We start from the raw sequence: 22,091 nt of genomic DNA, 5'->3' as shown, positions 1-22,091 counted from the left end.
GCGCCCCCCCCCCCCTCTACATCCCCCACCACCATACACACAAACATACTTTCCTCATCTTTCATTTCATCTCTCCTATTCTTTCCCCCTCTCTGTGCCATCTCTTCAGCCCCCCCCCACCACCTCCTCCACCCATCACCCTCCACCCTCCACACATCACACTCATCTCCCTCCCTCACGGCTGTTTCTTTTTTTTTGTTTGTTTTGTTTTTTTGTGATTAAATGTGTGTGTGTGTGTGTGCGTGTGTGTGTGTGTGCATCTCCGTTTCACTCACTCTCTGCATATTAATTGGTGCATTTCTGCTGCGGCGGAGAAAACAATCAAAGCGTCAGGGGCGGGTGATGATGCCATTGTGGCACATATGTACCAAGTGCATGCACACAAACACAAACAAGAGCAACAACACCCAAACGCATGCACGCACACACACACATACACACACAGTGTTACAGTTGCAGGGACATCAGCAGATACAGCATACCTACATTTATGCATTTGTATCCATATATGTAACCTGCTGACGCGGAAAACCTACCCAGACACGTGCCCGTGTATGCACACATGCATACACACACACACACACACACACACACACACATTGATTTACTGCGTGCACACACTGAGACAACCATGCACTGCACATATGCCACAGACGTAGTCAGTCACTCACAGACACACAATGGTGGGCTTACAATGGCTGATCCAGGAGATATGTTCTGCGTCAGCAAAGACATTTGAATTTCTGAGCTAACATTTACCTTCACACAGTGTGTGAGCACATCACATTTAAATGTTAAAACCAAGGCCTGTAGCTGGAAAATGTTCAGAATTTCATTTATTAACTGATTTCTTTAGTGTGTCGCGAAGATGCGGAGGTTGCTCTAAGTGTAACATGTGAGTTTAAGGTAATCTGAATGTGATGATGGACATTTCTGCTCTCATTAATTGTAAATTTCTTGTTGATTTTTGCTTTGTATTTTTGTGTGAAGCTCTTTCTTGTAAAAGGCTGAGAGCTGGTGGAAGTGGTGCATGGACTTTGACTGTCCATGAACACCTGAGCCCATAGATGTTAGATTTGTCTTTTTCCTTTTGGATTGTTGTCAGTTCAGCCTTTAACTGGGAGCTAAAACCACTCAAAAGTCGACATGAGACCAAACTGCTGGAAAAAACAGAGACTGTGTTGAAGTTTCGGACTCAACAGGGGCAGATAAAGCAGAGAGACCTTCTGAAAAATGTTTCAAAACAACTTTTTTTCAAGGCTAATGATAACAGATTACAACTTTCACTGAGAATTCAGATGGCTACATCCCAAGTCAAGTTTAACTGTGTAAATGTCTGCCGTTTGCTTGATTCCTATTGAAGCAGCCATGTCTGAAGATCTTGAAACCACTGAAAAAACTGTCATCCTGTCTCACTCTTGCATTCTCCACATCCCTGTTTCAGAATTTGACACATAATGATAGATTGTGTGACCTCCAGAACGTTGAGTTTCCACTCGACATGTGCTGAAATGTCGACCCTGTAATGATCCACATGCCGTGACTCCAAACAATAGAAAAGCTGTCATTATTGGTGATAAACCCCCACCAAAAACACCCCTCATGTGTGTCAGGTCACTTCATCTCAAAATGTTGCTTAGGTTATTGCTAACAAATGGCATCTCTTGTTGTTTTGTTTGCTTGTTTTGCATACAAACCAAGGCAAAATGTCCATCTTTACTCCCTCAGCAAACCAATGCAAGCAAGACAACACAGTATATACAGTAGGCTTTAAAATAAACAGTCAATACCACGTCATCATACAACGTGAAATGACGGATGCAAACAGGTAACAGGTTAGCTACCTTACTCAAATAAAACACCTAAAAGAAAGACTTTAACTTAGATTGTTGGCGCGGTTCTGATTATCCAGTAAGTATGACTTGAGATGGGTTGTAAAGGAGCTGAGGATGAGGAAATAACCAATAACTGCAGGTATGGTATTCCACATTTTGCCCAAATGCAGTTCTTCTGGATGAAACTATATGGTCACTGTCGGCATGGTTGATACTTACAGGCTGGAAGATTCTTCAGCTCAGTTGTTATACTGTTGCTTTACAGCGAGGCTCTGCTTCAAATGCTGTATGGATTCTCTGTGCCTGGATGGGTTTTCACTGAGCACGCCAGCTTCCAGCCACATTATGTCAAATGGTGACTGGAAACTGACTTTGTTCATGGGAGTTTGCCTGTGATCAATCATCTACCTGTTCGGGGTGTACCCCAGCTTCAGCCTTTCACCCTGGGAGAACTGGGAGAGGGTTTACCCATCGTGGGCCAAGGCATGATGGCGATGCGACAGAACGATGGATGGATGGATCTATCTATCCATCCATCCATCCATCCATCCATGACGCTTGCATTGTAAAAAGAGTGTGTTTTTTAGCCCAACCTTCATCCAATTTAAACGCTGACCAAGTAGTTTTCATTTCTAACCCAAAATCCAATATGAAATGACCATGATTGAGACAGCGATGGTCATAAAAGCATTTAAAAAAGAATTTTACCTCTAAATAAGATAATTTTTCCAATATTATTTGTCTTTTATGTCTAAACCAAAACAAGTAAAAAGTGTTGCCCCGTCAGTGAAGGGAAAGTACAAAGGGTTTGATCTCACATCTCGTAGAGCTTTATGACTGATAGCTGATAGCATTTATGTGCATCATCCAACAACGCCTCTTGCCTTTACATATGCAAATATTGTCTCTTAATAATTTATTGATGACAATAGTGTTTGTGCTTATGCTAAACTGTTTATATGAGGTATAATTCCCTCATATCACATATAGTGGTGAAAGTTAAAGGCAAAATTATGAGACAGTTTTAATGGCATGAACAAACAACAGATATAACAGTTTCTGTTGTGATACATAGATGTCTCTATACAGAAAAAAAAAAAAGCCAAGGGATACATTGCCTTTGCATTATGACCCTCACGTATAACGGTGAACAAATGTACATATTACATCATTTTTGTGGACACAAGGCTAATCTTTAACCGATTGTTGTCTTAATGCCAGAAAAAGATTTATGGGCTGGTTATGTGCGTAGCTTTTAAAAATAACCTCAGTGCAAGTCCTTCCAAGTAATTGGTGTGTTGAAACTTTTAAAGAAATAGGAATGACACAATTCCATTTCCAAAAATGTTGAGGCACTGTCAATTGTCAGTGGAAATGGAGTCCAATAATTTGAAATAATCTTATGAACATTTCAGATGGTAAAACTGAAACATTTTACCATTTAATAGAAAATATTAGCTAATTTTCAATTTAATGGTCACAAAAAAGATTTAAAAGTTGAAATAAGGAGCATTGAAGGCTGGAAAAGTTATTCTCATAAGTAAAAAAAAAAAATAACTGAAGGAGCCTTTGACAGCCAGCTAGGTTCACTGACAGGTATAAAAAGGAGCATTTCAGAGAGGCAGAGCCTTTTACATGCAAAGATTGAGCAAAGGTTTGTCAATCTGCAACAAACTGCACCTAAAAATTGTATAAAAATCTCAGAAATTGGGAAAATTTACAAAATCCCATTGTCTACAGAGTATAATGACATGAAAACATTTCGAGAACCAGGGGCATTTTGTGTGCAGAAGACAAGATCGATGTCAAAACTGCTTTTTGACTTTTGGGCTTCATGCATAATTGCAACAAAGTTTGCATGATTCTAAACTGGAAATCATTGAATGGTGTTAGTAGCTCACAGTGCAATCCACAAATGCAAGTTAAAGCTTTATCATGCAAAGAAGAAGCTATAAGTAAAAACAAAAATTCATTTCGGAAAACATGGTTGCCATGTCTTACTGACTAAGGAGGAGAGGGGGAAAATTCAGATTATCAGTGGATAGTTTAAAACCCTACATCTCTGATGGCGTTGGGTTGCGTTAGTGCCTGTGTATGGGCAGCTTCCACATCTGTGAAGCTCCATCGATGCTGAAAAGTCCATGGAGGTTTTAGAGTAACATCTCCTACTATTTAGACAACATGTCTTTCATGCAAGGTCTTACAGATTTCAGCAAGACAATGTTGAACCACATTGTGCATTCATCACAACAGCCTGGCTTCACAGTTAAAGAATACAGGTTCTGAACTGACCTGCCTCCAGTCCAGATGTTTCACCAATGCAAAACATTCATAAAACAAACAAACAAAAAGATCTGGCAACAAACGTCCAGGACTGTTGGGCTGCTGGAATCCTGCATCAGATCAGAATGGGACAATATTTATCTGGTCTCCTCCCAGACATTTACAGACTCTGTGACAAGAATAAGAATGGTAATCATCATCCCATTTTAACTATTTTTTTAAAATATATTTTTACTGCCATGAAATTCAAACTGAGCAAATATTTGCCATGAAATAGTAAAATATCTCAGTTTTAATATCTGATATGTTGTTTATGTTCTATTGGGAATAACATATGTGTTTATGAGATTGGCAAAACATTGTTTTCTGATTCAATTTACACTTTACAAAGCGTCCCAGTTTTTAAATTGGGGTTGTAACCACATAAAAACTGATGTAACTTAACTGTAGTTTTTCTCTGCACTTCCCATGAACTTCTTTACCCTTCAGCTTTCATAAAGCAACAGTTTACATGAGCTGCATGTTTGTTTTGAAGCTCTTCTATCTGCTAGCAGCTAGAATATGTTTCTCAGTGCAATGATGCATCGTGCTCCTCGTTTAAGTAAGGCTTTCACACCACCTGATTGGTTTGACTTATTCCTAATTAACACACCATTAGCCCCAGATGATCAGGATGAATACTCACACCTATAATTTTACCTCCTCTTTGCCACTTTGCAAGTTTCCAAGCAACATTGGAGGATCCCACTCAGCATAAAGGGAAATGTAGCTATCTGCGTTATTCTCTGGTATGATGCTTCGGAAAGCCGTTCACATTCTTGTCAGAAAAGTCTGAGCCATATTTCTAAGTTAAATGAGTTAAAAGTTGCTCTGAATATGTCTTTATTGCTGTGCTTTGTCAACTTATGCCTGCAGATACGGTTAATCTTGTTAGCCTCAACAAAGACATAAATAAAACAAATGAGCATTATCATCATTCAGACCTTCTTGATCTGAATTTTTGTGACTCTAAAATCTACACTTCACAATTCAAATGCCAAATTCTGAGTTGTGAAATACTTGCAGGCATTTGAGAGAGGAAAGTATGCAACACAACTATTTTTAAAGCACAGACAGTGGCAGGGAGAGTCGGATCCACAGCTGATAAAACTCAATTTATGCCCAGAGACTGGAAGGCACATAAATGACATTTAGACTGAGACATGTATAGGGGGCACCCCCCCCCCCCCCAAATTGCAACCCATCCATGACAGGACACCGAAAAATGCAGACTTACTTATGCAAATCACGCTGACGCTGGTGCGTGGATGGGACATGTGCACCTGCTTCGACGTAGCCACTGCCAGCAGAAAGAAGAGGCTACAGGCTTTTACAAAAGCATGTAAAGGACAAGGACAATATGCCACAACACAGTCAGAGAGCAGCTTCTCTTCAACATTTTCTTTTGAGTTGCTCTGACATTAAAGAAATTACAGGAGTTTTAAGAAGCAACCATTTCAGGGGAGGGGTTAAACAATACATACGATGTATCACTCATCATGAAACATTAGGGCGCATCTATGTTCTGCATAATGTTTACCCTTTACGTTGGCTTTTTTGTTTGTATCATTGCCGTTTGGTTTCATTTAGGGATTTAAAAGTAATGTGATTAGTTTAAAGATCGCATCATGTTGTGGCTCATGCTGTTTACAGCTCAGTTTTTCCAGCTAATCAGCATGACAAGTCCCGCCCCGTCTATAAATGACACCAAAATGAGATGCAAGAAACAAAAATAACCACCAAATAAAATACAGTATTATGAAAGTCATGCTCTCAAAACACTAAGCAATGTGTGTCCACCTCGATGAATAGGATAAATTTGGTTTATATCATGATTTGCTGAGACTGGACTGGGTAACTTAGTCAAAACGTGCACATTCACTTGTCATTTTTAAATCCAAATTGGCTAACTTGCTTTTTTTTTTTTTGTTTGTTTATTTGTTTCTACGTGATTTTTTTGTGCTGCTATATTTATTGGGGACCCCCAGGAAACCTCCCGAGGGACTCCAGCGGTCACCCAGCCACACATTGGAAATCCCACATACAAAAAAAAAAAAGTGCACTTTGTTTCTTTCCCCCCTCCATACTGTGGCCATGTGCTTCCGGGGTGGCTCGCCACAACATTTAAACTGCCTCTTGCCCCCCCCCTGTCATCACTTTTCTAACACTTTAATCGACGTGAAACTTTCTTCCCCCCCTCCCCCACCTCCAAAATGTGTCTAAACTGTCAGCTACCCTCCAACCCAGATGCCATATTTAGGATACAAATGTGAGGAGATGACAGCGTTGTAAAATGGAGCCCGTGCTGAGATTATAATTAACATTTCCAACCTACATCACTCTCCCTCCCACTTCTCCTTTGCACTCCCCTATTCACTCACTCCTGTACGATTTGGGGGGGGGGGCAAGAAGAAAGGAGAGAAGGGGAGAAGGAAAAGAAAGGGAGATGGAGGAGGAGGAGGAGAAGGAGGAGGAGAGAGCGAGAGAGAGGAGAGGGTGACCAAACGGAGGGAGGAGGGAGGGGGAAACGGCGTATGCTTGTATACAACCCTGATTTCCATTTTTTTCCCAACTCGTAATGTATTTAATTCAAGTGAAACGTAATCATGACGTGTCGTGTCATTAATCTCCTCGCCGCCTCTCCCGTAAGTACACTGAGTCTTTACTTTGAACATATATCCTATATCTTCATTTATCGAGTTAAATTTTAGCCTCCACTATGTTTACATAGCCTACATTACACTTTTATGCGTGGCGGCGTGAAGCAGCTCTTATTAAACATTTCCAAAATTGGCGAATTTACTGCGGACTGTTGTTGCCCTTTTTCCCCCCCCCCCTCACGAGCAGCAACACGGGATAATGGCCAACATAGTTGTTGATGTGTTTCATTTCTTGCTTCTTTTCATTTAAATGTGCAGTAAGCTTGTTGTGTGTGTGCGCGCGCGCGCGCGTGTGTTTGTGCATGTGCACGCGTGTGTACTAGTATGCGAGTGATTGGCATGTTGTATGTATGTAACCGCGTCGCTCTGGACGTACTTTTTTCGGGAAAAAAAACAAAAACGTTTGTGTCACATATGTTAACCGGCGTATGTGTGCGCGTGGTCGACATCCAACATGCATGTAAAAGCCTTCGAGCTCGACTGTAGCCGTGACATGTCAAGAAAAAAGAGCGGAGAAATGCACTGTTTTCACCCCGCAATTGCAAAAGGGATAGTCGGCGTAAACAGTAAAGTCGACTCGGTTCCGTCGAATTAAACGCCACTTTAAAATGGTTGCAAGTGCACTAAAAGTCAGTCGGAGTGTTAAAAATCTGTATTTGTTTAACTTCAAATAACTTCTGTCAGCGTTTTATATGTCGCGAGGTGGGTAGCAGTTTTAAAATCCCCTAGTTTTTCCTCTGTTTTATCCTCTTCGTGGGGGGAATAAGAAAAAAGAAATGGTTGAGTTTTTAAAAAGTAGCTTTTTTTTTTTAAGAAAGAGGAACAAGTTCTCGGTGCGTAACAGAGGATTTTCGATAAGCCGCAGACATATTGTCCAGGCGTAAAAGTGGATTTTTCTGTGTAAGCAAGTTGATTTACAAAGCGTAATTTGAAGGTAGATGCGATTAGCTTGACTAATTCTTTTGTTGGACACATTAGGCATTGTGTAGGTCGTTGTTTTCGAGATAACACTTTCATGTGCAGCTTTGCGCAAAAAATAAAACAACGCATCCATACTGTTAATAGCGCTTCTCCGCGATATACATCCACCTCCTTTTTTACTACAATGTTTACTATATAACCCGTTCAGTTGTCCTAACATCACCTCCAGTTTCCTCATAAAGTAGCGAAGCAAGTGTGTCGTGCAGCGTTGTGTTTCCAAAATGACACTTTATGAAGACAAGTTCGCGCTTTTTAACTGTTTATAGATATAAATATATATCAAACTAAGGTACATTTTTGGAGAGGGGGTGGGGTGAGGCATGATGTCGCTTTTTGGGACGGTCGTCGGAGAGAGATGGGCAAGAGGATTCAAGATGAAATCCATGATGGCACTTTTTTTTTCTCCCCCCTCTCCGCTCCCGTCCTCTCCCTGCTCGCTCAACTCGTCTCTTTCCCCTCCCTTAATCTTTTGTATAGAAAATTTAAGAACAAAATGGAGCAGGGGAGAGAGAGAGCGATAGATAGGCTGACATGACACACACGCCTCCCTCCCGACTTCTCCAAAAACTACACATCCCCTCCGCTGATGATTTTTAATCGCATTTTTTTTAATACAATCTGCGGGTTTAGGATTGATCTCTCTCGACTTTAAAACAAACAAACAAGAAACTGGGGGTGTTTATTAGTGCATTGTTTGTTGATGGTTATTTATTTCATTAATGTGCCTCCTAATTGAGATGGCCGCGAGAGAGAAGAGGGGAAAGAGCGTGCTGAAAATGGTTGCACGTTATTGACGCACATCATAGGGGCGAGGAGGAAATTCCTTTGAGATAAGGCGCAGACGTGTCATCTGGGTTGACCAAAGACACTCCCGTCGTCTTTTCTATATCCAGTGGAATATGTTTATGGATCTTGAAATGCCCTATTTTTACATCCACCAGCTAAAAAAAATAAAAAAAAATGTCACACTCTTGAGAGTGTGTGCAATAGTGGAAGTAGGTTGACATTGCTGGCTTGTCCTATAATCAGAGATGTTTTTGGAGGATCTTTAAACTCTTGTTTATCCTCAGAAAAATGTGCATCTGTAAAAGTGAAAGCAGATATGTCAGGAGAAAAAGAGCAGACTTTGAAAACTACATTTAGTAAAAAAAAGTTTCTTTTTAAAAAAAAAAAAAGGAAAAGAAAAGGAGCTTTTTTTTTTTTTCTCTGTTGAAGAAGTCTACAGGTTGTCTGCTTTTTCTAACAAGATGATGATTTCATGTGAAACCCTTGCAGGTACTCATCAGGATCCAGCTGTACTAATGAACATTAAATGCTGGGCTGGTATTAAAAAGGGTCTAATGGTTTTTGCTCATTCAGACCTCTGTCTGCTGCTTATGTTCAAGTAGTGTCCTCCTCCTCTGTTGCCATCAATGCCGCCTACTTTACCGTCTTTTGTGCACGCTGTACTGTACTCGAGGGGGCACATGCAGCCCATCCAGGTGGCTCTTGGGAACGAGCTTGTATGCGAGGGAGAAAGAGACAGAGTAAAAGGGAAAGGAGTGTAGCACCAATCAAGGCTTCTGATTGATATAATTGGGTCATTAGTGCGCTGCGGGAGAGGCACCTGCTTGCCCTCAGTTAGGGAGAATCTACTGCATTGTGACATTTTGAGACTGTTGAGAGTTCTGCTGGCTGCTCGGGATTAGTGTGTATTTAGAGCATTAGGGTCTTACTTAAATAGTATGCCACTCTTACCTCTGCTATGGAGTTTGCAGGCTAGTTTCTAAACATTCTTGCTAGAAGTTGGCTGGTATGTCAGTGCTGCTCACAGGTCCTGTGGGAAAGTCTACTGTCATTTTAAACAGCACACCAAAAGCAGAAACTCAGCGTTTTAAAGCATTTTACAATATGTTTTCTATCCGCAGACACTAGTAGTGGAGAAGCAGCTGTACAAGGTACTCACCTGCCATCAGCAACAAGTTAGGGGTCCCGTATCGTGCTTTAGGGCAATTTAGCCCATTGACTGTACCACCGACCTTATGATTAATATATAATCACCGTTTGAGTCAAATAATTACTTCCAGTTATTAATATGTAAACTCATATCTATCACCCCTCCACAAGCAGCTCGGTTTTGCAACTTTATTCTGAACTATGTGGATAAAAAAAAAAAAACACCACATGTCGCCTCAATTGTTGCACCTAAACTACACACAGTAGAGAAAAAAACCCCACCAAATTAGCAGCAGGCTGCTCTGATTCGATTCATCGGCATCGAAGTAGTTAGAATGACAACAAGTCTTTAGCCCCAAAGACAATGCCCTTGTTTGATGCAACCGCTTGGTGGCTCTGACCAAAAACAGGTTGATTGGCGCTACACCTGTGGTCTTTTAACCTGCTGGGTTTACAGGTTCAGCGTTAACCACAGATTACTCCATAGTGATTTTATGCGATGTCTTTAAAGCCTATAGAAACAACCGATTCAGTTGTTGGGAGTTATTTTTATGACAGTTGTACCATCTATCTACTGTATATGTATATATAGTGCAATAATGTGCTACAAGCAGTGTCACTAAGGAGGAGAACTCATCCAGTGCACATTTCCCCCGAGTGAATAAGGGATCAACCCATTACTACTATGGAGTTTTTTTCTGTAGTAAGTCTAATCTAGATGTTCACGTCTGGTATGTGTGATACACAAATTCCACAAGGAGGTCACAGTGTAGGGTCAGCATCCCTGGAGCATTGTGCATGGACTTGAAAGTGGAAGGAGCGTTTATGCTGGAAGGAAGGATGACTTGTACCCTGAATATTCACGTGATAGACAATCGTCAGGACAGATTTTGAGCTGTGATTGTGGTAGGAAAAGGCAAAAGCATAGCTAAATCATCAGGTGGCTGCAGAATTCATCCCTGCCTTTACTTCTTTCCTTTCAACCCCAGCAGGTGATCTTCAGCGTGCGCTGGTAATCTCTAGGAAGAACACATCCAGCTGCATTCCGCGCGCCCAACAAAATCTTCTCCAAAGGACCGCGATTTGTAATCCCAAATCAGACGAGTCAGTCAGCACTTCCAGTCGCTGATTCACACGCAGCGCAGGCCCGCATGACTCGGAGCCAGGCTCTCGTTTCTTTGCCGAGATGCTGTGATGTTTTCCAGCGTTCAGATTTGCTCGCTCAGATCTTGGCACTGCCAAGGCGCTCTCAGATCGGCGTGCCGCAACTGCAAGTGAGCGTCGGCTTGTGTTCTGCGCTGGAGGAAGTCATTCAGAAAGGGAGGAAAAGCGGAAGCTTAAGGAGAGGTGGCAAGGTCGAGGAGGAGAAAAGCATGGTTTATGAAGGTTGGAAAGGAAGACAGAAAAAGGGAGATGCAAGAAAGGAAGTATCAGAAGATGCTGGCTCACCTTTTCGCAAATTTTTGCTTAGCTGGCCTTGATGACAATCTGAAAGAGCAACTATTGAATCCTTTTCTCATCGATTTTTTTTTTCTCCAATTCCTCAGAAAAGTCTTGCCAAAAGGGCCAGCCACTTTCTTAGTCTTTGTTACTTTACAAACGCTTGTTTTGAGCCACTTTGCCTGCTTTCTCTCACCCAAAACGACTCGAGTAAAGATAGCATTTTTCCGCACCAGCAATCTTCCACTCACATCTTTGAGAAGTTAGTGTTGAAGACGCAGTGGGAGATCTCGTCCTTATCAATGCCCGAGCCGAGGAAGAGTGAAGAGGGGAGGGCACAAGCCAGGCGAAGTTGGAGTGAAGCGTGGGGGGTTCAGGGAAAGGTGAAGTAAAGGAAATGAATACCGTCTGTGGGGAAGTTCGCCACGTGACCGTGCGATAAACCACAGGGCCGAATCACTCTGTACCGCACACAGAGCAGGACTCCCCTCTCTTCCTCTCTCAGTCACTCTTCTTCCGTTTTACACTCTTTTTTTTTTGTGGTCAGTGTTTCACACACTCTTCTATCCCCGGAGGATGTCTGTATCTCCGGAGGTTTCAAGCAAAACAGCAGAGAAGATAGATTCAGAGGAATACTGTCAGAAAGACACCAAGTCATGAGACTTCACAGTCCTTTTCCACAACATGACAATAAAAACATTCAGAGATCATTGTTTAAGCTGTACAAGGTTGGCAAAGCTAAACATGCAAAATCCTCATCATTTAAAAAGCATTCACACTCATTAACGTAAAACTAAGCGGAGATTTCGCAGCTGCCCACACACACCGTCAAAAAGACTAAGTGAAAGGTGTTCACGCCCTGATATTTACAATTACAACACATAGCTGGCCGACGTGCACCAACCTGCACTCGCTTGCATTTGCTATATACTCTGGATATTTAGATAATGACATCAAAACCTCCCAAATATAAACTTGCCTGAACATATTGCACTCCTACTCCTTTGGCAACTATTTCGCAGGGATGTGATGTATGACTCAGCAACTTTCCCCGACTTTACTCGCACCTTGAGGCAGGCGTAGTTATCAGCATTCAAACAATCCGGTTTTTATCTTTATTTTTGAAGAAAAAAAAACGATGGCTGGATTTGCTTGAATCTTACGGAAAGGAATGTATTAGAGGTGGTTCACTGAAATCAGCTGCTTCTTTGCCTACAGAGTTATTATAATGACTCCATTATGTTGATGTTTCACGTATCAACACCTCAAGTCATGTCTGTTGATGCAGATCATATTCGCACCTGATGCCAAATGTGTATTTACCTCATACACTTAAAATAAGATTCCCCTTACAGCATTCCTATCTGCGGTTCAGTCGAAGTGGAGCTTGCACGATGGGGGTGAATTGCAGTCACTGATAATGTGGATAAATGTGTCTCTTGGCCGTGTCCGGAGGTGCTTTTCGCTGGCCGGCCGTCTCTTTCGCTGCATTCCTCGGTTCATTTACACCTTTGTTGTATGTGCTTCTGCTCTACCTGATTCCAATCTGATTTCTGTCAGACCTCCCCACCCCACACCTCCCCCCTCCTGCACAGCCTTCTCTGCATCCTTGCACCTTATCGTCCTCTCTCCATCTATCCTAATTTTCTTTATTGCCATGACAGGTCTGGTGTTTGGCGACAGCCTCCGTCACGCTGGAACAATGCGCGGCGATGCTGATATTCATATGATAATGCCATCAGACTTAGCACGGCTGCAGATACATTTAGGTATCCAGTTGTTTTTTGTTTTTTTTTTTGGTTTTGCACCACTTTTTCATTCTGACATTTTTTGTCTTTTCAAACGGTTTTGAATTTATTTTTCGGTTTTCGTGTTATTGCCCCGGCCTGCCACTCCACTTCTCTGATTGCCCTGCTTTCCTCTGTTCCAGCACGCCCGTCTTTATATTATTTTTCCATCCCTTTTACCCCACTTTTCAACACCCCTGGCAATCAAATTAAATCCTTTTCATAAACATGGCTTCTGACAATGTTTTTCTGAAGCTGCACTGTATATTCCTCTCTGACTGTCTCTCTTTTCTTTCTCTCTGTCTGCCTCCTTTCTCATTTTTTTTTTTTTTTTGCTCTTCGCCATGTTGGCAGGGCCCAATCTACCAGCTGATATCAGCATTCCCTGGCACTCTGCCAACTGGCAACACTGCAGGAGGAAAAAAAGAGAGAGAGAGAGAGAGAGGGAGAGAATGAAAGAAAATTAGTGAATAATAGACGGCGGGAGGGTGAGAGAGAATGAGAGGGGGATGGGAGAAGTATGAATCAGGGAGAGAAAGAAAGACAGACACAAGGAAAAGGAAGATGAGGAGAAAAGGAACAATAGTGGTGGATTAAGAAAAAACCTTGTGTGTGTGTGTGTGTTTTAAGTGTGTGTGTGTTTTTGTGATTGATATGGTGTGATATCCCTGTGAGTCATAGCTGAGCTAAAATGTCAACTCGCTACATGAGAATCTCTTTGTCATCCAGGCTTAGTGACACACACACACACACACACACACACACACACACACACATGCACATCCAGCAAATCATATAAACACATATGTGACCATACCGCCATGTGAGCAAAAATATGGGTGACACACCTGCGAACACAGATGTTCCATTGTTTTTCCACTGTGATTTATGACCTTTTGTTTTGTTGTGGGCGCCCGTGTTGCTTCTCGACTCTACCAAGTGACGGACAAAAACAACACGAATGTGCATAAATCCAGTCAAACTGCTGCGCACTCCAAATATTTGGGGGTGTGCGGATGTGCTTGCCAAAAAAAAAAAAGAAAAAAAAAAAGCTTGCGTTCAATATGCTGTAGATCACACTTTAAATTACATTTTAGCTGACTGTGTCATCTGGGGTGACGGTTGCAGTTCAGTCAACACAATGCTGAAATATGCTTACATTTCTCAACTATGAAAACACGTCGCCATGACTAAGCAGTGTACGGTTATATGCAATCGCACCCCCGCAGCAGATTTAACCAATATGGTCATGCTTAAGGACATGCATGGTATGTGTATATACAGCTTTTAAGTAAAAAAAAAAAAAAATCAGCTACTGTGTGAGTGTACAGGAAGGGTGTGTGGGGAAGTCAAAACATTGCGCGCCCATCCTGTTTGGGACAGTCCATGTCCTGTGGCGGTGCCCTTAACTTCTAAACACACATGCACAAACACACACCGATGCGCAATCACACTCCGGCTAATCATCCCATATGTGCTAACAGTATGCTTCAGTGTATAGTGAACACATGCAGGAGGCAGAACAGGTGCACACCTGTTACACATTGAAGCGCATGCTTACACCCACACAAGCCGAGGAGTAAATGATGATCAAATACAGATTTTCTTTTCATGTACATATATTTAAAAACATTCAGCAGCACTTCAATGAGTGTGCATATGATTGTTTTGCATTTGTGATGGAACACATTCAAAGTGTCTCGGCGCAAATTGCTTTTAATCCTGTTGAGCAAAAAATCTGCCACCTCCAGTTCATCCCACAGTATTTCAAAGGCATCTGCTCTTACGTTGCGAATGATACTCTTAATTTACGTACAGCCTCCACTTAGATAATAGCACTATTAATTTGCTTAATTTCTTTTTTTTTTTCTTTTTTTGGTTAAAACTTGAGGTGCAATATTTTTTTTTAACTTTTATTTTTAGCTACTGAGTAAAATCTCTGTTGACTTCATGCACTGAATTGCTTGTTTTTTATTCCCCAGGAAATTGAAGGAAGAGGCCGCCTCAGAAGTGAATCCCCCCTCAGCCAAGACTCTAAAGAATGGCATAACACCACACACGCTGCTGGTAATTCTAAGACTAATACTCATTGTTATTTTTAGGTTTTTAACTTAACTATAACTCTTATGTCATCACTAAAACTCATTATTTGCTTCTCTCTCTGATTTGTACTGTTAGAGGATGGATTCTCCACCAGAATGTGTGTTATCCCTTTCTTGTGAGCAGCCCCAGTCACCCCCAATGCTGCCATCTCTGGACCACAGCCCCCAAGCTTCCTCTCCTCTACCTGATAGTCCCGTTGTCCTGCCTATTCACAGCCCTGAACCCTCCCCGCAGAGCCCTGACACTACGCCGTACTTCCCCCTCTCCCCTTTCCCTCTACAAGAGGACAATAATGATAATCATTTCAACAATGACGAACAGGATGGTGAAGAAGGGCTTGATGGAATTCCTCCATCTCCGACCCCAGCGGTGGCTTTGTTCCCTGGAGGAGGGGGTCAAGAAGCTGGATGCAGCCCTCATTTGGACTCCTCTCCTCCAGACACACCATCAGCTCCCTTCTTAGGATATGGTGCCCTGGAGCTGGCCCTCTCTTCGGGCCAGAGCGGAAACTGCAGCGATGAGCTTGACCTGCAGCTGTTTCAAAAGGATACCGTCACAAGGGCCATACCTGGAGTTGGAGGGGCCTCATCTGGGCCTGCGCTCAGGTTTCCCTGTCACGTGTGTGGGAAAAGATTTAGATTCCAAAGTATTTTGTCTCTTCATGCTCGAGCACACAGTCTAGACAGAGATCGTCGTGCTTCAGCCCTGTACCGGACCGGCCTCCCCTCAGTGCCCCTAAAGAAGCACCTCAAAATTCAGCAGAACCACAAAGACTTCATCACTTCAAATCATAGAAGTCACTCAAACCAGCATTTACTGCCAGGAACTCTCATCCAGCACATTACAGAAGAAGAGGGCATCAATGGCGAGGTCAAGCGTCTGGATGATGACCTACAGACAGACCAGAATTTAAACTTTTTACTGGATGACAACACACCCTTGACCCCTCCACTGACAGAGGACCCTGCATCTTTGACCTCTCCCTATTCTTCTACAGTTGGGGAGGGTTCATCTGTTTCCACAGCGCCCACGTTTCGCTGCCATGCCTGCAAAGGAAAATTCCGCACAGCTTCAGAGTTGGCGCGTCATGTCCGCATTCTCCACAACCCGTATAAATGTACCCTTTGTCCTTTTTCTGCTAGCCAAGAAGAGAGTCTGGCATCTCACTTGCAGGAGTGCCACCCTTCCCCTGAGGTACCTGCTATGCTACCAGCCTGCAATTCTAGGACCGTTATTGACACCCCAGTGCCCACTCCAACCCATACCCCAGCCACAACCCCAAGTAACACAAAGATGGCATCAGCCACTGCATCATCCTCACTGCCGGCGTTTCGATGTGATACATGTGGACAGAGATTTACCCAGTCTTGGTTCCTCAAGGGACACATGCGAAAGCACAAAGACTCATTGGACCATAAGTGCCAGGTTTGTGGCCGTGGCTTCAAGGAACCTTGGTTCCTCAAAAACCACATGAAAGTTCATCTTAACAAGCTTGGCCTGAAAGCTGGATTTGGAGCCCCTGGGGTACTATGTGGTGCTGAGCAGCAGCCTAAAGGCTCTGCTAGTAATCAGTCTCTTAATGCTCTTTATTCAAGCCTCCTTCTTGCTCAGCGTGGAGGCGGAGCTAGAACTGGGCATGGACGATCCGATAGAGACATTGGAAGCAGAAACGAGATGGGCTTGAGCAAGTCAGCTATCCTAGGTTATTTGGGTTTGCCCAATGATAGCAGTGGGGCCAGCTGCATGGAGAGACTTCAAGCAGTAGCTCAGGTGGCAGAGATGGGGCATGGTAGCTCTGGAGGAGGTGAGCCAGCAAGAGGACCAAGAGGAGGGAGCACAGCTGAAACTACAGCAACCATGTCAGAAGGAGGGGACCAGGCAACCTGGTGGCAGCTGGTGGCTCGCAGCCTTGCAGTCACTCAGCAGCAGCAGAGGCCCCATCAGCGAGGCGCAGGTCGAAATTCTGTGATAACGGAGGCAGATCAAGCCAGAGCCTACCTAGGAGGGCTGGATTTAAGAGAAGAGGCAGGAGGAACTGGAGGACCATGGGAGTGCCCAGACTGTGGAAAGCTGTTCCGCAGCCTGCAACAAGTGGTGGTACATGCTCGTGTTCATGCTCAAAGGCCAGCAAAAGGAACCAGCAATGAAGAGGAGAGCGGTGGTAGTCGTAGAGGGGCAGGACTAGGAAGAGGAGGCAGCAGCGATGTGAGACAAGAATCCCAGCCTCACAGTGGTGGATCCCAGCAAGGCGTAACCACAGGGTTTCACTCTGTTATCTCAAGCTTCAAAGGTATCACCTTTTTTTATGTTCTTTCTCAAATCTGATGATTTCATCATTATATAACTAGATTATTGTCACAGAGCTTTAACATTGTAAATACAATCTCTCCTAGGGCTGGTTCCATCAGCTATCATGTTTGCCTAACTTCTACCTTTTTTTCCCACTTGCAGGAGAGAATGGCTTCACAGCAGTTTCCTCTATGCCCTCAGTTCCCACCAGGGAGCGAGTTCGTGGCAGAGGGATAAAAGACTGCCCCTACTGTGGCAAAGCTTTCCGCTCCTCACACCATCTCAAAGTGCACCTGAGAGTTCATACAGGTGAGTCACTGTTGTGGGTTTAACAAGCCACGTTTGCTTTTTTTGTAACCTTCAAAAAAATCCCTGGAAAGGTTTCATAGAGCATCATCGCTTTAGCAGAACAACCTTACTCACCCTAGAGAGCTGGCCAGTGCTAATCATAGCTCTCTACTGCAGGCTACTGAGCAGCTCCACTGGAGCAACTCTCGCTAAAAGGCCAAGCTTGAGTTTATTTTAACAGCAGTTGCGGAGGAAAACTCAAGCTGCTTTAAACTGTGAAGAAGCTCACAACAGTTATCAACCTGTAACATCACCTTTTACTGGTAAAATAATGCCATTTTCTTCTCATATTTACAGAATAATTGTAAGTATATGAGTCAAAAATGAAATGTAATGTTGAGGCATTTTCATAAAATCTTAAATTTAGTCCTATATGTATAATGTTCCTTGTTCGGGTACACAGAGAAGGTAGCCAAAAGAAAGAAAAAAATCTATAGATTTGCCTTTAAGCTTTAAGACTGCACTGAGATAACATGAAATAATACATAACTAAATATGGAACTCTCATTGTATTCATTTACATAGTTAATTGGTGAGCCATAAGCTTCAAGTATTCTTTTTTTTTTTTTTTTTTGGCTTTTTAATCCATTTCTGAAATGCCACCTCTCACTGGTAACATGTAGCTGAATCACGTCCAAATCCAAAATGCACTGACGTCTCAGTAGTTCCACCATCATCATACATCAGTAGGGTGACAAGCCTGATTACATTGCTCTTTATGTAAGATCAGCTCTTTCTCTCATAGACTACTGCTTTTCTGCCATTGAGTCAAATGACCAGTAATTTAAGTCAAAGTATTGCACTATTATAGTACTCTGTAAAGAAATATCCATTTAGAGTCTAATCCTATCATTATTTTTCCTACTACCACCAAATCACTGTTTCAGACAGGATTTCTTTTTTATTCTGTTTATTTGATCATTGTGTACTTGCTGTTGACATGCAGTGTTGTTTTATTAGCAATTAAATGTTGCCATCTTCCTTTAAAATATGTAAAAACAGCTGCCATTAAAAAGTGGTGGAATGACCAGATATGTACAGTATGTGATATTGCTAAATAAAGCTCCTTAACGCTTGCTAGTAAATGCTGTAGTGTTTCCGATAAGTGCAGGGCTTAAAGTATTCCGGCGCTGTGCTGGATCTCCAGCATATGGAATCGCTTGCAGCACAAATAAAAAAATTAAAAGAGGGAGAGAGAAAAAGACCATTTTAATGCAGTTATGTGGACTATCATCATGTTGAGCTCATCTACAAAAAATGCGAGAAGAACCCAGCTTTGCTTTGAATCAAACACATTAATAACCAATCAAAATTTGAGCTGACATTGGAAAATGTGTGTTTGCGAGGTGCATATGCAGTTTACATCTACGCTGATGAAGCAGATATGTTGACAACATAGCTGTAAACATAAAATAAAACCAGGGTCAAACTATGGTATGTCAGTTTTATCAGTGGGATGGAGGGTAAATTAGTAAACCCTGGTTATTATCTGTTATTTATGCCTTGTATTTTCCAACTCGCGCTCTCCGCTTGTCTGCTACTGCAAGTGTGTTCGTCTGCATGTTCATGCACACGTGTCTTTGGACGCTGGGAGAATTGTGAATGTGTGACCATGTGGAGTCAGAAAGGACATGCCATCATTTAAATAAGGTTTAAAACTAATCAGCCTGATCTTATTTGACACCAGTGTTAAGCGTGGAGGAACAAATGTTCAAAGACGCAGCCTGATGTTGCTGAGGTTAGCTTCTGGTGTGTGATTAAAAAGGGCGATTCCCCTACTTTTTGGAAATCTCGGCCACATTAAAGCTACATGAACATGTGGGATGTTCATATCTGGACTGAATTATTCTACAGAGCTGAAAGAGTCATTGAAACACATTTTCTGATGTGATAAATTTTTATTCTGCCAATCTGTTGGACCCTTAATACACACCGGTGACTGATATAAATGCCTGTGCTACAGAAATAACATAACCTTTCAAACATTCTCTGAGGGACAAGATCATTGAAGTAGGGAAGTGAATGGATAAAAACATGCCCTTGGACTTTTAAGACAATATCTGAAAGGAAGCAGGTAAGAGGGAGAATATTAAAGCTTGATGTGATAGATTTTCTCATTTAATCATCTTTTTATGAACAAAAAACAGCTGCTGACTCTTTCCAGTCATGACTCAAGCAAGTCAATTTGTCTTTATCTCCTTTAATTTTCTTGTTTCTTTATTCTGTAGGTGAGAGGCCCTACAAATGCCCCCACTGTGACTACGCGGGCACTCAGTCTGGTTCGCTTAAGTACCACCTCCAGCGACACCACAGGGAGCAACGCAATGCCTTATCAGCCTCCTCCAATTCCTCCTCCTCCGGTCTTTCCTCTACAATCAATAGTCTCACATCTGGAACCTCTGGAATTGTGAAGCAGCGCAGGTCTCAGCTCAACCACTGTCCAGTCAGCCGAGGCCCAGCTGACACTCCCACCTCACGGTTAGGCCAGCAGTCCTGGCTCCTCGGACTTCCAGACCAGAGGGAGCATCGGAAGGCTTTGGCAGCTCTAAGGGATGTCGACTTGGAGACCCAATATAGGTATCTGTCTGGGGTGATGGGGGCCCTCTATCAAGGTGGAATGGAAGGAGGCTGGATCAGGGATTCCCATCCACCAAAAGCCCCAAAAGTGTCTCGGCGTAAGCCACTAACTACAAGCCGACTGGTTCAGCCATCGAGTGATAAGGATGAACCTGTGGTACCAACTCAAGAGGGTGGATTTGAACCTTTGGATTTATCTCGCCGTACCTCACCAGGCCTTGGAGGGATGGAGGAGGGTGAAAGCATGAGTGTGGGTGGTGGGGATGATGGAAGGGATGGTACATCAGGGGTCAAACTGAGCCGGTGTTTGTTTTGCCCTTTCCACACGTCGTCAGCAGAGCTGATGGCCATGCATCTCCAGGTCAACCACACCAGTAAGTCCAGGCGCAAGAGAAACTCTTCAGCGCTTTTGGACAACAGTGGAGCCCCAAAGGTCACCAAGCCACAAACGGATCACTCCAACCTCGACCTGCTGAATATATGGAGACATGTGAGCGAAGCAGAGCCCCAAACCCCAATAGGGGACTGGCCTTCAACTCAAGCCCAGACCCTGAACGGTCTATCTGAGCATCCAGCAGCGCTTCTGGATGACTCTCCTCACCATCCAGACTCTGAGGCTACAGTGTCGAAGAATGTAAGAGTCACTTCAGCTCTGAAGGAGAAAAAAGAGAGCGAGAAAGAAGAGCAAGAGGAGGAATTTGAAGAGAATGTGGAGAACAGTAGTGTGGAGGATTTGCAAGACCAGGATCTTAGGATGTCGCTTGACCTTTCACCAGCTCTGAGCTCCAATCCCATAGTGGAAGAAGAGGAGAGTCTTAACTGAATAAAATGCTATTTAATGACACCAGTTAAACATGGAGGCTTATGTTGAATGTTTCCAACTACATTTGACGCAGAAATGAAAGTGGAAGCGCCACAGAGAAGAAAAAAGGGACTAGACTGTTAATTCCAACTCCGCTCCTTCATACGTTTCTTTTCGGACAAATGTGAGAAGTTTTGAAGATGGATATTTCGGAGAATGGAGGGAAAAACCACAGCTGTCATGTCCCATCTCCCCAGCTTTATTTGCCTACTAGAGTTGTGACTTTGTGATCAATCACAAAATACAGTGATACTCTTGTAAAAACAACTAAAAAAAAGAGCATGGCTGCATCTTTTCAGGATTTTGTAGATCACTTTTTATATTCTTTTCTTTCCAAGTGTCACTCTTGAGGTGGATTCTTTCTAAGAAGATCTCCAAATTTGATAAAAGAAACATCCGTTTAGGATCTTGGGCAAATATACTACACCATTCCAGTCATGCATCATAACCCACAGTAATAATCGGACTGTATATCTCTTGACTGCTCTGCTAATCAAGTAGAAGCCAACTGTGAAGTGACGCTCTCTTTACTGACTGATAAACATTTTGACGCCGCCAGCTTCAGGTTTCTCCCAAAACCACGACACATGCTTACGGGAGGAAGGTCTCAAGCTGTGCGCTATTAGCTTAAGGCATGAGGCGACTGTTCCCTCTTCTATGTATCACTGCCTTGTCGGTAAGCAAAGTGTTTCTCAATGACTGTCCGAAAGAAAAGCAGAATGAAATGTTTGTAATATTTTTTAATGTTTTCAGTTAGTGCCTGTTCATGTATGTCGTCGAGGGGGTCTCCAGTGTGGCCGAGGCTCCGATAGGTCACTCATTTTATCTAAATATACAGTTTAAAACAAGTTAAGTACAATATATTTGTTAAAAGTGGTTTTAGGGTGTTGTGAATAGTTTTAAGTTTTAAAAGAAATGCCACATCACAGCGTCATGTTCCTGACAAAGACTG

At 42.8% G+C, this 22,091-nt stretch overlaps 1 protein-coding gene across 1 annotated transcript; it reads left to right on the top strand.

The window, feature by feature from the left end:
- Nucleotides 1–14,954: 14,954 nt before the first annotated feature.
- On the top strand, nucleotides 14,955–21,395 carry znf219 (zinc finger protein 219). The gene is made up of 4 exons (XM_079258012.1): nucleotides 14,955–15,027; nucleotides 15,139–17,353; nucleotides 17,515–17,661; nucleotides 19,929–21,395. Exons 2-4 carry the CDS (start codon nucleotides 15,142–15,144, stop codon nucleotides 21,098–21,100), a joined length of 3,531 nt encoding a protein of 1,176 aa, XP_079114138.1. The 5' UTR covers nucleotides 14,955–15,027; nucleotides 15,139–15,141; the 3' UTR covers nucleotides 21,101–21,395.
- Nucleotides 21,396–22,091: the final 696 nt, after the last annotated feature.

The sequence above is a fragment of the Telmatherina bonti genome (assembly GCF_933228915.1).
Source record: "Telmatherina bonti genome assembly, chromosome: 18".
NCBI classification, from domain to species: Eukaryota; Metazoa; Chordata; class Actinopteri; order Atheriniformes; family Telmatherinidae; genus Telmatherina; species Telmatherina bonti.
Note: the sequence above shows the minus strand (reverse complement) of the source record. Positions and strands in the feature narration are given on the sequence as shown.

Coding starts and splice junctions, on each gene's coding strand:
- znf219 (XM_079258012.1), top strand. CDS start 15,142: ATGGATTCTCCACCAGAATGTGTGTTATCCCTTTCTTGTGAGCAGCCC. Junction 17,354..17,514: donor TGTTATCTCAAGCTTCAAAG/GTATCACCTTTT, acceptor TCCCACTTGCAG/GAGAGAATGGCTTCACAGCA. Junction 17,662..19,928: donor GCACCTGAGAGTTCATACAG/GTGAGTCACTGT, acceptor TTTATTCTGTAG/GTGAGAGGCCCTACAAATGC.